Genomic DNA, 11449 nt, shown 5'->3' with positions numbered 1-11449 from the left:
AAGGAATGGGGAAGGAAGGAAGGAATGGGGAAGGAAGGAAGGAATGAATGGGGAAGGAAGGAAGGAATGGGGAAGGAAGAAAGGAATGGGGAAGGAGGAAAGGAATGGGGAAGGAAGGAAGGAATGGGGAAGGAAGGAAGGAATGGGGAAGGAAGGAATGATGGATGGACGAAAGAACGAACAAACAAATAATGAAATGAACTAAGGAAGGAGGAAAGAACGATGAACCGAAGGAAAGAAAGAATGAATGGATGAATTAATAAATTAAAGAAGGAAGGAAAGAGGGAAGGAAAGAAGGAAAGAAGGAAGGGAGGAATGAGTGAATGGATCAAAACAACACAATAAAGTCGGGTAACTTACTTCCATTGTGGTCCTCATTATTAGGTATGACTCTGGAAGCCTGGGTGATCTTTGGCCTCTAGGGGTCGTGACCCTGCGTCTCCGAGGACCATTCCAGGACAACACGACACTCGTCTCCTCTATCCTCAAAGACATCTCCTACTCAGAAACCTTTCTGGTAGTCGCTGACGTCCTGCTGTTCGAGAAGAACTCCGTCGCACCGTTCAGTGAGATCAACCGGAGACGGGTGCGATCCATAATGTTCCAGAACGTAACCTTGACGGACGAGGCCATAGTTCACTTCCTGGAGGTTTGCCATGTACACTGACCTGCTGTACAGATGCAGGATCTTAATTTGACTAGCTTCTCACAGAAGGGAAATAATCAGGTAGCAACAAGAAATGTGAATTAACTATTGTGTGGATTAAAATTAATGGACATTTAGAAGCCCTCTTTAAACCTCAAATACACTACAAGTTTGCATTTCCTACTGTGCAGGACAATTCCTGCAACAAAAGGGTGATCAAATTAAGATCCTGTAGACTGCTACTTGCTTTGGTGTGTTTATACTGTAGTGTTATCCTTTCAAATTGTCATCTTCACTGTTGATTTCGTCTTAAAGTCACTATTGTTATGTAGATATTATTATTATTTTCCTACACAGCAAATCAACACACTGCTTAGTGTGAAGTCGTATTTGCATATTTCCCAGAGTGACTTGCCTTTTGAGTGAATTGTAGAGTTACTACCCATGACCGTATTTGTTAGTGACAGAAACATGGTTGTTGTATTCATCCATTTTGGGTCTGGTGGTCCTCACTAAGTCAGATCCTAAGCAAATATGTAATTATAAATTGATTTCACATGATAAAACACATCATTCATAAGGCCTTATTTTGAGGGCCTAGTGTTGGCCTGAAATTCCAGGTTTACGGGCCACATCAGGCCTGCAAGTCACATTACGCTGGCTTGCAAAGTGATGTGTAATTCCTATTGGAATCCAGCCAGAGTGGTGATATCCAACATTATGAATTAGTATTCACCTGCATTCAGAATGACTGCTGGGTTGGAAAGTCTAAGATATGAGACTACCTAAAACATCACAACTGGAAAAACCCCTTCAGAAATGGGTGCAATAAGTAACAGATTGGATTAGTTTAGAAAAATGTATATTTTATTTATATTTGAGTAGTATAAGATGAATTAATCAATCAATGTTCATGCAAAAACATAGATATTGAAACAAACAACCTGCAATAGAGCATGCTGGGAAATATGATAATGATGGGCGTCGTTTTGGTTTAACACTGGTTATTAACACCAACACTGGGATTCCTTTACACCAATGAGTGTTCATTTAATATATTTTTCACCCACAATCTGCAATCAGAATGATTGCTATGGCGATGGACTAGGGCAAACAAGACTAACTAATCCATCTAAACATGGACTAGGGCGAACAAGACTAACTAATCCATCTAAACTGGAACAACTATCTCAGTAACGGGTGCAATAAGTCCAACTCCTTACAGATTGGATTAGTTTAGAAAATGTAAGTTATTTATCTTTGTATAGTATAAGATGTATAAATAAATATATCAATGTGCATGCAGAAACATAGATATTAAAACGAACAATTATAAAAATCGACCTAAAACAAAGCATTCTGGGAAGAATGATAATGAGGCCCCGCCCACGTTTTTCTCACTCTGAGTTCACAACAACACCACACAATGTTGATTCCACTGTGATTCAAATAACACTTCATTTATACACTACACTCAATTTCAATCCCACTAGTGTTAACCCCACCAGAATCAACACTAAGACAGAACACTGGTGTTACTCACACTAGAATCAACACTCAGATATAACACTGGTGTTAACCCCACTAGAATCAACACTCAGAATAACACTGGTGTTACCCCCCACTAGAATCAACACTCAGATATAACACTGGTGTTACCCCACTAGAATCAACACTAAGATAGAACACTGGTGTTAAATCCCACTAGAATCAACACTCAGATATAACACTGTGTTACCCTCACTAGAATCAACACTCAGATAACACTGGTGTTACCCTCACTAGAATCAACACTCAGATATAACACTGGTGTTACCCTCACTAGAATCAACACTCAGATATAACACTGTGTTAACCCACTAGAATCAACACTAGAATAACACTGGTGTTACCCCACTAGAATCAACACTCAGATATAACACTGGTGTTAACCCCACTAGAATCAACACTCAGAATAACACTGGTGTTACCCCACTAGAATCAACACTCAATAACACTGGTGTTAACCCCACTAGAATCAACACTCAGAATAACACTGGTGTTAACCCCACTAGAATCAACACTCAGATATAACACTGGTGTTACCCTCACTAGAATCAACACTCAGAAAACACTGGTGTTACCCTCACTAGAATCAACACTCAGATATAACACTGGTGTTACCACTAAAATCAACACTCAGAATAACACTGGTGTTACCCCACTAGAATCAACCACAGATATAACACTGGTGTTAACCCACTAGAATCAACACTAAGATAGAACACTGGTGTTAACCCACTAGAATCAACACTCAGATATAACACTGGTGTTAACCCACTAGAATCAACACTCAGAATAACACTGGTGTACCCCACTAGAATCAACACTCAGATAAAACACTGGTGTTACCCCCACTAGAATCAACACTAAGATAGAACACTGGTGTTAAATCCACTAGAATCAACACTCAGATATAACACTGGTGTTACCCTCACTAGAATCAACACTCAGAATAACACTGGTGTTACCCTCACTAGAATCAACACTCAGATATAACACTGGTGTTACCCTCACTAGAATCAACACTCAGATATAACACTGGTGTTAACCCCACTGAATCAACACTCAGAATTACACTGGTGTTACCCCACTAGAATCAACACTCAGATATAACACTGTGTTAACCCCACTAGAATCAACACTCAGAATAACACTGGTGTTACCCCCACTAGAATCAACACTCAGAATAACACTGGTGTTAACCCCACTAAGATCAACACTCAGAATAACACTGGTGTTAACCCCACTAGAATCAACACTCAGATATAACACTGGTGTTACCCTCACTAGAATCAACACTCAGAATAACACTGGTGTTACCCTCACTAGAATCAACACTCAGATATAACACTGGTGTTACCCCACTAGAATCAACACTCAGAATAACACTGGTGTTAACCCCACTAGATTCAACACTCAGAATAACACTGGTGTTAACCCCACTAGATTCAACACTCAGAATAACACTCACAACACTTTTTGTTTACCTTAACAGGGTTTAACAATTACAAATGTGATGTGTGCCTTTGTGCGTGTGTGTGTGTGTGTGTGTGTGTTGTTGTGTGTGTGTGTGTGTGTGTGTGTGTGTGTGTGTGTGTGTGTGTGTGCGTGCGTGCGTGCGTGCGTGCGTGTGTGTGGATAGGTTATGGACGGGGCTTGTCTAGAGTTCCTTGGAGTAGAGGACGCAACGTTCCAGGGTACAGGTATGGAAATAATTATATGACATATTTATGCGTTCAAATCCGCCCAAATGCGTTCTACAAATTAAATATGATAATAACAATAATTATTATTATTATTTACAGACTGTGATTTATATTTGAAATTTGCATTCAGTATTGTCACAACACATCATTAATAATATTTTGATCGAAATCCATTTCCATATGCAGAATCCTGATAGAAATCTATTTCCATATGCAGAATCCTGATAGAAATCTATTTCCATATGCAGAATCCTGATAGAAATCTATTTCCATATGCAGAATCCTGATAGAAATCTATTTCCATATGCAGGCTCTTGGAAGCATGCTAGACGGACTCACCTCGACAACCTGGACACAGTCTACTTCAGAAACATCGAGGTGAGGTAGTATTGTTAGAGACCTTAACACAACACTCGTCAAGAGGTTTGGGATCTCTTTGCATAACGGCTAAGGTGATTGGTTGGTCAGATGTCAGATGTACATAAGTATTTGAAATATAAATAAATATATAAATAACATACATTATTATTACACTGAACAAAAAATATAAAACACAACATGCAAGAATTTCAAAGAATTACAATTCATATAAGGAAATCAGTTAATTGAAATTAATTGATTAGGCCCTAATCTATGGATTTCACATGACTGGGAATACAGATATTGTACCTGTTGGTCACAGATAACTTTTTAAAAAAAGGGTAGGGGCATGGATCAGAAAACCAATCAGTATCTGGCGTGACCACCATTTGCCTCATTCAACGCGACACATCTCCTTTGTATAGAGTTGATCAGGCTGTTGATTGTGGAATGTTGTCCCACTCCTCTTCAATGGCTGTACGAATGTGCTGGATATTGGACGAAATTGGAACATGCTGTTTTACACGTCGATCCAGAGCATCCCAAACATGCTCAATGGGTGACATGGCTGGTGAGTATGCAGGCCATGGAAGAATTGGGCCATTTTCAGCTTCCAGGAATTGTGTACAGATCCTTGCGATATGGGGCCGTGCGTTATCATGCTGAAACATGAGGTGATGGCGGCGGATGACTGGCACGACAACGGGCCTCGGGATCTCGTCACGGTATCTCTGTGCGTTCAAATTGTCATCGATAACACGCAATTGTCTCAGAGAGTGAAGGAGAAGAAGAAGACGGATGTGGAGGTCCTGGGTTGGCGTGGTTACACGTGGTCTGCGGTTGTGAGGCCGGTTGGACGTACTGCCAACTTCTCTTAAATTACGTTGGAGGTGGCTTATGGTAGAGAAATGAACATTAAATTATCTGGCAACAGCTCCGGTGGACATTCCTGCAGTCAGCATGGTGTTGTGTGACAAAACTGCACATTTTAGAGTGGCCTTTTATTGTCCCCAGCACAAGGTGCACCTGTGTAATGATCATGCTGTTTAATCAGCTTGTTGATATGCAACGGGTGTCAGGTAGATGGATTATCTTTGCAAAGGAGAAATGCTTAATAACAGGGATATGAAACACATTTGAGAGAAATAAGCTTTTTGTGCGCATGTGGAACATTTCTGGGATCTTTTATTTCAGCTCATGAAACATGGGACCAACACTTTACATGTTGCGTTTATATTTTTGTTCAGTTTATATATTTTTTATGTTTCATTATCAGATCCTGAATGTCTATAAGTTCACCTCCTTCCTGCCTGTGGGATTTCTACTGAAAAACCTGAGACATATCTCTATCATTAACTGTAAGGTAAACATGTTTATAATTTGTTTTACAAATAATGAAATACTTATTACCGAATAGTATGTACACTATTTATAATTAAGAAACGGTTAGTTCCAGCCAAGCAATCTGATTGGTCAAAGGGCGTACGTAATGTTATTGAAAAATTACCGAATCACTTTATGATCATTAACAAACCAATGGAACAAATCTGTCTCTCCCTCCAGGTGTTTGTGATGCCGTGTCTGACCTCTCACCTGTTGACCCAAATGGTGTACCTGGACCTGAGTGGTAACCTACTGACCGACCTGACCTTGACGGAATCTCTGTGTGACGGGAAGGGGATCCTGAGGAATCTCAGAGTTATTAACGTCAGCGACAATGCCCTAAAGTCCCTTTCCCTCGTCAGCAAAGTGTGTAACTGTGGCACCCTATTCCCTACATAACAGTGCACTACCACAGTGCACTTTTACATTTTTATCCTATTTGACTGTCCGTATGGCTCTGGTCAAAAGTAGGGCACTATATAGGGAATAGGGTGCAACAACTCCCTGTCTCTGAGACTGCATCCCAAATGGAACCCTATTCCCTACATAGTGAACTACTTTGAACCAGGGCCCTATAGAACCCTATTCCCTACATAGTGAACTACGTTGAACCAGGGCCCTATAGAACCCTATTCCCTACATAGTGAACTACGTTGAACCAGGGCCCTATAGAACCCTATTCCCTACATAGTGAACTACTTTGAACCAGGGCCCTATAGAACCTTATTCCCTACATAGTGAACTACTTGGAACGCAAGGGCCCTATAAACTTATTCCTACATAGTGAACAGGCTCCTTGAACAGAGCCTATAGAACCCTATTGCCCTTATATAGTGAACTACTTTAGCCAATAGCCCTATAGAAACCTATTCCCTATATAGTAAGCTACTTTCAAGACAGAGCCCTACTGGAACCTATTGCCCTATATAGTGCACTATCTTTAACAAACCAGAGCCCTATAGAACCCTAATTCCTATATAGTGCACTACTTTAGACAGAGCCCTAAGAACCCTATTCCCTATATAGTGGACTAACTTTAGACCAAGAGCATAATTCTACATAGTGCACTAGTTTGAAGCACAAAGCCTAGGTAATGTAATTTGGTTTAGACTTCAGTTATGGCGACACCACTTAACTTGTACTGGTCTCTCTATTATCTTTTTTGTACATCGTCTCTGGTTTTCAAACCTTCGAGAAGAGGACTACGAGAAGGACGAAAGCGCATTGATAATATAATGAATAATAATTAAAAAAAAAAATGTGTCAATAAGCGACCTTCTGTTTTAAGTCTTTCATTTTAACAGAATACTAAAATAAGTACTACGGTAGAATCTATTAATAATTAATAACATATTTTCTCTTTAATTTTCAAATCAACCGTCAGCTGCGGTCACACCGAGCTGGGACAAACTAAGTCCACCTGGACATCAGTCAGAACGCCTACCCTCCCATGCCTCCCACCTGCTACCTGGCCACAGACGCCTGGACTCACCTCAACCTCTCGGGGGCTAAGCTGCGGAGGGTGCACCCCCTGTCTGCCCCGACCCTGGAGATCGCCTGGATCTGGGACAATCAACGACCCTGACAGCCTTACCATAGTGTTGCTCTCCCGCGCCCTGAGGGATGCCTGCACCTTCTCTGGGGAACAAGTTTGAATGCGTCCTGCCTTCCTGGAATGGTTGTTCCATCGCAGGTATCGAGAAAAAGAGACGTGCCTCAACTCTTAGCTACACCTTTAGCTAACTCTTAGAGCACTTAAGCCACTCTTAGCTCAGACTCTTAGCTCACTACTTAGCTCAAGCTCCTTAGCTCAAGCTCTTAGGCTACAGCTCTTCAGCTACACTCTTAGCTTACAGTCTTACGCTACACTCTTAGCTACACTCTTAGCTACACTCTTAGCTCTTTAGCACATCTTAGCCTTAGCTCCTTAGCTTCAGCTCTTTAGCTACACTCTTTGCTACACTCGTTAGCTCAGCCTTAGTCTACACTGGTAGCTACACATCTTAGCTACAATCTGATGCTCAGCTCTTAGCTCAGCTCTTAGCTACACTCTTAGCTACAACTCTTAGCTCAGCTCTTAGCTACACTCTTAGCTACACTCTTAGCTCAGCTTCTTAGCTCAACTCTTAGCTCAGCTCTTGCTGCAACTCTTAGCCTCAGCTTTAGCTAACACTCTAGCTAGCAACTCGTTAGACTACACCTAGCTAGCCTCTTAGCTACCACTCTTAGCTCAACTCTTAGCTGCAGCTCTTAGCTCAACTCTAGCTCAGGCTCTTAGCTACACTCTTAGCTACACTCTTAGCTACACTCTTAGCTACACTCTTAGCTACACTCTTAGCTACACTCTTAGCCCAACAAATTGGGGGGTGGATCAGTTTTAATATAGCAGATAGATTATAGCTTCTATCAATGTAGTTGTCTGCGGCATCTCCAATCCCCCATATATTTTGGGGAAATACGTACATAAATAATATATTTATTTTCTTAGCTACACTCTTAGCTCAACTTTTCTTGTCTTGCATAAATAAATCAAGGTGATGAGCCCGTATGTATCAAGCATCTCAGAATAAGAGTGCAAGAGTGCAGATCTAGGATCAGGTTCCCCTTATCCCATGTAATCTTATTAATCAGTTTGATCTATGCAAACTGATCCTGACATGCTGACCATTCTGCTCGCGTCGCAGAAATAAATGTACACATGCAAGTTATTCAATCATTGCACCAACACTGATCGTCAACGAGCGTCTGCGTAGCCAGGTGCTAAAATAGAACTTGGTTCTATTTGTGACTCTTTGATGCGCTGCAAGTCCCGCCTCTCCACATTGGTTGTTAGGAGCATATACCCACGTGGGTGATTGAAAGATGAACTGAGGTCCACACTCCAGTCCAGTTGGTGGTGGTAATGCGCCTTAAAGTTGTTTGCCAACCGCCATATAAAGTTCAAAGAAGAAGAAGCCTGAAGGAGGAGAGATTACTAGAAACTAACTCGGTTTGCTACATTATCTGTGGATTAATTATCGGAGTCGAGGACCTTGTGCATTTCAGATAAAATAACAACCCGATGTTTATATCCCGGGACAAATGGCGCACGTGGACGCACACGCGTGAGCGGTCTGATCAACATGTAAAGGAGCACTCCTATTCTGAGATGTAATACGTACGACCCAAGTCTTAACTCAACTCATAGCTCAAACGGTGATCCTCTTACGTAAATAAATGAAAGGGCATTTAGTTGGAGTCAACAATCGAGAAAAGGACATTTGTTTTGTTCCCCAGCCTGGAGGTTCTCCTGATCCAGAGCAACACTCTCAACATGTTTGGTGCCGTGGAACTCCGACTCTACAGGAGGCTCCGAGCACTGCAGGCCGGTCAGAACAGGTCTGTGGGTGCTCAAAAGTACTAGTACCCTACGTAGGTAATAGGGTCCTGTCTTAGATTGTTTTTTTTTGTTTAGTCTCTATCGATTCTAAAATCAATGATCCCTGCAGCCCATAATTCCCATCCTACTTCTTCTTCTTCAGTTTTGTGTGTTCCTGTGAGTTTGTCCACTTCATGGTGTGGAGGTGGGGTGGAGCAGTAGAGGGCAGCGTTGAGCTAACAGACAGATGGGATAACTACCTTTGTGACTCACCGCTGCCCCTGCAGGTCATTTATATATTTACTATATTTACTATTATTTATCACTATTAGTACCACTAGTACCTTTTTTATTATTATTGTTAACTATTATATTCTTATTCTCTTCACTAAATGCTTATTTGTACGTTTATCTTATTTTTTTACTGATTATTCTATTTTTATCATCAAATATACTTTGAGGAGTTTGCATTTCTCAGTACTGTGTATACTTCACTATATCCTGTGTAGGGTTGCGAAAATCGTGTAACTTTCCCCAAAAAAGTCCCAGGTTTCCCAGAAATCCCGGGCTTGAAGATATCCGGAATCAGGTTGGAATAAGCAGGAAATCTGGGAATCCTCGGAATTGTGGGAATGTACCTGGATTTTTGCAACCCTAACCCCATATAATAAATCATATTTGATTTACAGGGCCAGAGGGTCGACCGCGTCCGGCTCTCACCGTTCCAATGCCACCGCATCCTCCTCGTGTCCGCACTCTGCGGTTGCATGCTCGTTTCCGGAATCATGTTCGTAATTTTGCTCTGGAAGCTCCACGCGGTGTGGTACGTGAGGATGATGTGGGCGTGGCTTAAAGCCAAACGGAACTCCGGGAACCAGAAGCGCCGGGATGCCGAACCCCTCTGCTATGATGCGTTTGTGTCGTACAGCGAGCAAGACGCAGAGTGGGTCGAAGAACTCCTGGTTCCAGAACTGGAGAATTCCCAGCCTCCGCTCTCCCTCTGCCTCCACAAGAGAGACTTCCTGCCAGGTCGATTGATTTAATCCATTAAATTATTCCCTCACGTTCTTCCCACTCTTCTTAGCTAGCTTGTTCAAGTTTTCATCCCTTGCTTTTTTATCTGTTTGGTTTTGTTGTACCGTGTCCTTAGGATTCTTTGATAGGCGGTTTAAATTGAATGTATTTTGTTTAATTAATTAATTAATTTCTTTAGGCCACTGGATCATCGACAACATCATCAATGCGATGGAACGCAGTCGACGCACCCTCTTCATCCTGTCGGAACACTTCGTCCACTCTGAGTGGTGCCGGTACTGTGTCATTCTGTCCCGTCTTACTACAGAATGGGGCCTACTACAACTATAATTCATTAAGATCAACATCTAAGCATCATTACAGATTCATGCTTGAGATGGCGCCCGGAAGAGATGGCTGCTGGTTACTGTAGTAGGGTGGTAGCAACACAAGTGTTGCAATCCAATGTGTCCCTGCTGCAACACATAACGATACTGTTGTTTAATAGTGTTCCTGCTGCAACACATAACAATACTGCTGTTTAACAGTGTCCCTACTGCAAAATGTAACAATACAAATCAAATCAAATTTTATTGGTCACATGGTTAGCAGATGTTATTGGTCACATGGTTAGCAGATGTTATTGGTCACGTGGTTAGCAGATGTTAATGCGAGTGTAGCGAAATGCTTGTGCTTCTAGTTCCAACAGTGCAGTAGTATCTAACAAGTAATCTAACAACTCCACAACAACCACCTAATACACACAAATCTAAGTTAATGGATGGAATAAGAATATATACATATAAATATATGGATGAGCAATGACCGACCGGTATAGGCAATAGATGGTATAAAATACAGTATATACATATAGGATGAGTAATGCAAGATATGTAAATATCATTATTAATGTGCCATTAATAAAGTGACTAGTGATCCATTTATTAAAGGGGCCAATGATATCAAGTCTGTGTGTAGGCAGCAGCCTCTCTGAGTTAGTGGTGGCTGTTTAACAGTCTGATGGCCTTGAGATAGAAGCTGTTTTTCAGTCTCTCGGTCCCAGCTTTGATGCACCTGTACTGACCTCGCCTTATATTGGAGCTCAGAGTGGAATAAAATAGTGGAGCTCAGAGTGGAGTTAATAGTGGAGCTCAGAGTGGAGTTAATAGTGGAAGTAATAAGTGGAGCTCAGAGTGGCGCTCAGAGTGGAATTAATAGTAGGAGCTCAGAGTGGAGTTAATAGTGGAGCTCAGAGTGGAGTTAATAGTGGAGGCTCAGAGTGGAGTTAAATAGTGGAGCTCAGAGTGGAGTTAATAGTGGAGCTCAGAGAGTGGAGTTAATAGTGGCGCTCAGAGTGGAATTAAATAGTGGAGCTCAGAGTGGAGTTAATAGTGGAGCTCAGAGTGGAGTTAATAGTGGAGCTCAGTAGTTGGAGCTCAG

The 11449-nt window shown here is 41.6% G+C and overlaps 1 protein-coding gene across 1 annotated transcript in view; it reads left to right on the top strand.

Annotated features, from left to right (window-relative positions):
- Positions 1-11449, top strand: part of tlr2 (toll-like receptor 2) — a 28449-nt gene that overhangs the window by 13966 nt on the left and 3034 nt on the right. The window contains 10 exon segments of the mRNA XM_070441196.1: positions 271-649; positions 3831-3891; positions 4205-4272; positions 5531-5617; positions 5818-6025; positions 7053-7210; positions 8870-9015; positions 9159-9282; positions 9685-10024; positions 10209-10305. Coding sequence (XP_070297297.1) covers positions 271-649; positions 3831-3891; positions 4205-4272; positions 5531-5617; positions 5818-6025; positions 7053-7210; positions 8870-9015; positions 9159-9282; positions 9685-10024; positions 10209-10305 — 1668 coding nt within the window.

This window comes from Salvelinus sp. IW2-2015, unplaced genomic scaffold (genome assembly GCF_002910315.2).
Source record: "Salvelinus sp. IW2-2015 unplaced genomic scaffold, ASM291031v2 Un_scaffold3578, whole genome shotgun sequence".
Taxonomy (NCBI): domain Eukaryota; kingdom Metazoa; phylum Chordata; class Actinopteri; order Salmoniformes; family Salmonidae; genus Salvelinus; species Salvelinus sp. IW2-2015.
This window is presented reverse-complemented; position numbering and strand designations above follow the sequence as displayed.